General features: G+C 48.2%; 1 protein-coding gene across 3 annotated transcripts in view; it reads left to right on the plus strand.

The window, feature by feature from the left end:
- LOC140910298 (uncharacterized) overlaps positions 1-4,158 on the plus strand; it is a 12,745-nt gene extending 8,587 nt beyond the window's left edge. For 2 of the 3 annotated variants that reach the window (XM_073340868.1, XM_073340870.1), the window contains exons 4-6: positions 461-1,281; positions 2,403-3,015; positions 3,603-4,158. In XM_073340868.1, coding sequence (XP_073196969.1) covers positions 1,279-1,281; positions 2,403-3,015; positions 3,603-4,123 — 1,137 coding nt within the window. In that variant the 5' untranslated portion in view covers positions 461-1,278 and the 3' untranslated portion in view covers positions 4,124-4,158. The remainder of the gene's footprint in view (positions 1-460; positions 1,282-2,402; positions 3,016-3,602) is intronic. The other variant, XM_073340869.1, reaches the window with a different exon arrangement.
- Positions 4,159-6,000: the final 1,842 nt, after the last annotated feature.

Raw genomic sequence — 6,000 nt, forward strand, 5'->3', positions numbered from 1 at the left:
GAGGCTTATTTAGGGTTATCTTAAACCTGCTCCCAATTGACTTTCCCTATACTGTATAAATCCCCTCTTAATTGGAAATAAGTGTCCACAGAGAGGTTTGTAGTGGTTTAAAAACTGGTTTAAATTAAACTGATGCAATTTCTTCACAAAAACAAGCCCTAGGGTTGGTATGTGACCTTAAGTATGGTCCATGCTTTTACAAGCTTGCAAGCCTATTCTCAATCAGATAATCTGGGCTCATTTGAGACATCAAATTGTACCCCTCCAGCAAGGCTGGTTGTGTGTGGAGGGTCCATGTCCCAAACCTGGAGAGAGTCAGGATTGGAGAGCAGCTTTAGTTTCTATAAGGGGTTGTTTAGGATCTCTGTCAGTGTAGGCTTCTGAGGAAATGTGCTGGACGAGTTCACCCCAGGAAGTACTGACCATATCCCTGCTCTGACCAATGCTGCCCCATTTTCAGGCTGTGCACTTTTCCGGCAACACTTCACACAATGGCAAGGACATCGGGTGAGACTTCTCTCCAGCAGATGTGCTGCCTTTCTTGTTTGTAAATCACACAGGAGGTGTTGGTGCAGACACACATTCAAGGAAAATGAAAATCCTGGTGCCAGAGCCTGACAACATCTAGTGAATCAGAGAAAGATCTTTAAAGATCTGCCAAAAGCAGAACCATTTATTGGAGATGATAGTGCCCCATCCAACAGCATGTGCTTGTTTGGGTATCTTTGCATTTACTAGAACTGGACAACAGCCATAGATGGGCAAAAAGGAGAAGGTGCCAGAGAAAGGTAAAGAAACACGCAGCAGTTTTGTGGGAGTGCTGCACAGCAATGGAGAGATGGAAATTTGCAAGGGCACAGATGAAACATTATCATTATTTGCGGGGAACGTGTGCTACAATGTTCTGACCAACATTATTAAAATGTTGTATGGTCTTGCAGTGTACTGGAGCCAAACAATTTTGCCCATGTTCCTGAACTGTGCTATACCGGTGCCGAAGATTAATAGATACTAAGGTCAGAAGGGACCATTATGATCATCTAGTCTGACCTCCTGCACAATGCAGGCCACAGAATCTCACCCACCCATCCTTGTGAAAAACTTCTCACCTATGTCTGAGCTATTGAAGTCCTCAAATCGTGGTTTAAAGACTTCAAGGAGCAGAGAATCCTCCAGCAAGTGACCTGTGCCCCATGCTACAGAGGAAGGCGAAAAACCTCCAGGGCCTCTTCCAATCTGCCGTGGAGGAATGAGCTAAATCATCAGCCCCCTTAAGCAATGGTAAAAATCTCATTTTTGAGGCAAGGCAAGACCAAACCATAGCTTATCTGTATTGAAGCACCACTGTTTATTATTTGTTTATGGTAGCATCTAGTATGTGGTAGGAACAAAAGGAGTACTTGTGGCACCTTAGAGACTAACCAATTTATTTGAGCATAAGCTTTCGTGAGCTACAGCTCACTTCATCGGATGCATACTGTGGAAAGTGTAGAAGATCTTTTTATATACACACAAAGCATGAAAAAATACCTCCTCCCACCCCACTCTCCTGCTGGTAATAGCTTATCTAAAGTGATCACTCTCCTTACAATGTGTATGATAATCAAGTTGGGCCATTTCCAGCACAAATCCAGGTTTTCTCACCCCCCCTCCCCCCCCCCCCCCCACAAACCCACTCTCCTGCTGGTAATAGACTCCAGCGAGAAACTGTTGAATTGGAATTCATTTGCAAATTGGACACAATTAACTTAGGCTTGAATAGAGACTGGGAGTGGCTAAGTCATTATGCAAGGTAACCTATTTCCCCTTGTTTTTTCCCACCCCTCCCTCCCCCCAGACGTTCTTGTTAAACCCTGGATTTGTGCTGGAAATGGCCCACCTTGATTATCATACACATTGTAAGGAGAGTGATCACTTTAGATAAGCTATTACCAGCAGGAGAGTGGGGTGGGAGGAGGTATTTTTTCATGCTTTGTGTGTATATAAAAAGATCTTCTACACTTTCCACAGTATGCATCCGATGAAGTGAGCTGTAGCTCACGAAAGCTTATGCTCAAATAAATTGGTTAGTCTCTAAGCCCTGGTCTACACTAGGACTTTAGGTCGAATTTAGCAGCGTTAAATCGATGTAAACTTGCACCCGTCCACACGATGAAGCCCTTTATTTCGATTTAAAGGGCTCTTAAAATCGATTTCCGTACTCCACCCCTGACAAGTGGATTAGCACTTAAATCGGCCTTGCTGGGTCAAATTTGGGGTACTGTGGGTGGTATTGGCCTCCGGGAGCTATCCCAGAGTGCTCCATTGTGACCACTCTGGACAGCACTCTCAACTCAGATGCACTGGCCAGGTAGACAGGAAAAGAACTGCAAACTTTTGAATCTCATTTCCTGTTTGGCCAGCGTGACAAGCTGCAGGTGACCATGCAGAGCTCATCAGCAGAGGTGACCATGATGGAGTCCCAGAATCGCAAAAGAGCTACAGCATGGACTGAACGGGAGGTACAGGATCTGATCGCTGTATGGGGAGAGGAATCCGTGCTATCAGAACTCCGTTCCAGTTTTCAAAATGCCAAAACCTTTGTCAAAATCTCCCAGGGCATGAAGGACAGAGGCCATAACAGGGATCCGAAGCAGTGTCGCGTGAAACTTAAGGAGCTGAGGCAAGCCTACCAGAAAACCAGAGGGGCGAACGGCCGCTCCGGGTCAGAGCCCCAAACATGCCGCTTCTATGATGAGCTGCATGCCATTTTAGGGGGTTCAGCCACCACTACCCCAGCTGTGTTGTTTGATTCCTTCAATGGAGATGGAGGCAACACAGAAGCAGGTTTTGGGGACGAAGAAGATGATGATGATGATGATGATGATGAGGTTGTAGATAGCTCACAGCAAGCAAGCGGAGAAAACGGTTTTCCCGACAGCCAGGAACTGTTTCTCACCCTGGACCTGGAGCCAGTACCCCCCGAACCCACCCAAGGCTGCCTCCTGGACCCGGCAGGCGGAGAAGGGACCTCCGGTGAGTGTACCTTTTAAAATACTATACATGGTTTAAAAGCAAGCATGTGAAAGGATTAATTTGCCCTGGCATTCGCGGCTCTCCTGGATGTACTCCCAAAGCCTTTGCAAAAGGTTTCTGGGGAGGGCAGCCTTATTGCGTCCTTCATGGTACGACACTTTACCACTTCAGGCCAGTAACATGAACTCGGGAATCATTGTACAACAAAGCATTGCAGTGTATGTTTGCTGGCGTTCAAACAACATCCGTTCTTTATCTCTCTGTGTTATCCTCAGGAGAGGGAGATATCATTCATGGTCTTTTGGTTGAAATAGGGTGCTTTTCTTCAGGGGACATTCAGAGGAGCCCATTCCTGCTGAGCTGTTTGCCTGCGGCTGAACAGAAATGTTCCCCGCTGTTAACCACAGGGAGGGGGGAGGGTTGTGGGGGTAGCCACGCGGTGGAGGGAGGCAAAATGCGACCTTGTAACGAAAGCACATGTGCTATGTATGTAATGTTAACAGCAAGGTTTACCCTGAAAGACTGTAGCCACTGTTTTATAAAATGTGTCTTTTTAAATACCGCTGTCCCTTTTTTTTCTCCACCAGCTGCATGTGTTTCAATGATCACAGGATCTTCTCCTTCCCAGAGGCTAGTGAAGATTAGAAAGAAAAAAAAATGCACTCGTGATGAAATGTTCTCTCAGCTCATGCTGTCCTTCCACACTGACAGAGCACAGACGAATGCGTGGAGGCAAATAATGTCAGAGTGCAGGAAAGCACAAAATGACCGGGAGGAGAGGTGGCGGGCTGAAGAGAGTAAGTGGCGGGCTGAAGACAGGGCTGAAGCTCAAATGTGGCGGCAGTGTGATGAGAGGAGGCAGGATTCAATGCTGAGGCTGCTGGAGGACCAAACCAGTATGCTCCAGTGTATGGTTGAGCTGCAGCAAAGGCAGCTGGAGCACAGACTGCCACTACAGCCCCTGTGTAACCAACTGCCCTCCTCCCCAGGTTCCATAGCCTCCACACCCAGATGCCCAGGAACGCGGTGGGGGGGCTACCGGCCAACCAGCCACTCCGCCACAGAGGATTGCCCCAAAAAAAGAAGGCTGGCATTCAATAAATTTTAAAGTTGTAAACTTTTAAAGTGCTGTGTGGCATTTTCCTTCCCTCCTCCACCACCCCTCCTGGGCTACCTTGGTAGTCATCCCCCTATTTGTGTGATGAATGAATAAAGAATGCATGAATGTGAAGCAACAATGACTTTATTAAGCTTTAACAATGACTTTAAGCAAGCAATGATTAAAGGGAGGAGGGGAGGATGTTTAGCTTGCAGGGAAGTAGAGTGAACCAGGGGGTGGGGGGTTTCATCAAGGAGAAACAAAGAGAACTTTCACACCGTAGCCTGGCCAGTCATGAAACTAGTTTTCAAAGCTTTTCTGATGCGTACAGCGCCCTCCTGTGCTCTTCTAACCACCCTGGTGTCTGGCTGTGTGTAACCAGCAGCCAGGCGATTTGCCTCAACCTCCCACCCCGCCATAAACGTCTCCCCCTTACTCTCATAGATATAGTGGAGCACACAGCAAGCAGTAATAACAGTGGGAATATTGGTTTCGCTGAAGTCTAAGCGAGTCAGTAAACTGCGCCAGCGCGCCTTTAAACGTCCAAATGCACATTCTACCACCATTCTGCACTTGCTCAGCCTGTAGTTGAACAGCTCCTGACCACTGTCCAGGCTGCCTGTGTACGGCTTCATGAGCCATGGCATTAAGGGGTAGGCTGGGTCCCCAAGGATACACATAGGCATTTCAACGTCCCCAACAGTTATTTTCTGGTCTGGGAATAAAGTCCCTTCCTGCAGCTTTTGAAACAGACCAGAGTTCCTGAAGATGCGAGCGTCATGTACCTTTCCCGGCCATCCCACGTTGATGTTGGTGAAACATCCCTTGTGATCCACCAGAGCTTGCAGCACTATTGAAAAGTACCCCTTGCAGTTTATGTACTCGCCGGCTTGGTGCTCCGGTGCCAAGATAGGGATATGGGTTCCGTCTATGGCCCCTCCACAGTTAGGGAATCCCATTGCAGGAAAGCCATCCACTATGACCTGCACATATCCCAGGGTCACTACCCTTGATATCAGCAGATCTTTGATTGCATGGGCTACTTGCATCACAGCAGCCCCAACAGTAGATTTGCCCACTCCAAATTGATTCCCAACTGACCAGTAGCTGTCTGGCGTTGCAAGCTTCCACAGGGCTATCGCCACTCGCTTCTCAACTGTGAGGGCTGCTCTCATCTTGGTATTCATGTGCTTCAGGGCAGGGGAAAGCAAGTTACAAAGTTCCATGAAAGTGCCCTTACACATGCGAAAGTTTCGCAGCCATTGGCAATCGTCCCAGACCTGCAACACTATGCGGTCCCACCAGTCTGTGCTTGTTTCCCGAGCCCAGAATCGGCGTTCCACAGCATGAACCTGCCCCATTAGCACCATGATGCATGCATTGGCCGGGCCCATGCTTTCAGAGAAATCTGTGTCCATGTCCTGATCACTCACGCGACCGCGCTGATGTCGCCTCCTCGCCCGGTATCGCTCTGCCAGGTTCTGGTGCTGCATATACTGCTGGATAATGCGTGTGGTGTTTAATGTGCTCCTAATTGCCAAAGTGAGCTGAGCGGCCTCCATGCTTGCCTTGGTGTAGCGTCTGCACAGAAAAAAGGCGCGGAACGATTGTCTGTCGTTGCTCTGACGGAGGGAGGGGCGACTGACGACATGGCTTACAGGGTTGGCTTCAGGGAGCTAAAATCAACAAACGGGGTGGCTTTACATCAAGGAGTATTTCAGGCAGGACTTCACGGAGGGTTCCAATAAGAAATGGTGCACCTAAGTTATTGTTCTTATTGGAACAAGGCAGGATTCAATGCTGAGGCTGCTGGAGGACCAAACCAGTATGCTCCAGTGTATGACGCTCGCATCTTCAGGAACTCTGGTCTGTTTCAAAAGCTGCAG

This window comes from Lepidochelys kempii, chromosome 4 (assembly GCF_965140265.1).
Source record: "Lepidochelys kempii isolate rLepKem1 chromosome 4, rLepKem1.hap2, whole genome shotgun sequence".
Classification (NCBI taxonomy): Eukaryota; Metazoa; Chordata; order Testudines; family Cheloniidae; genus Lepidochelys; species Lepidochelys kempii.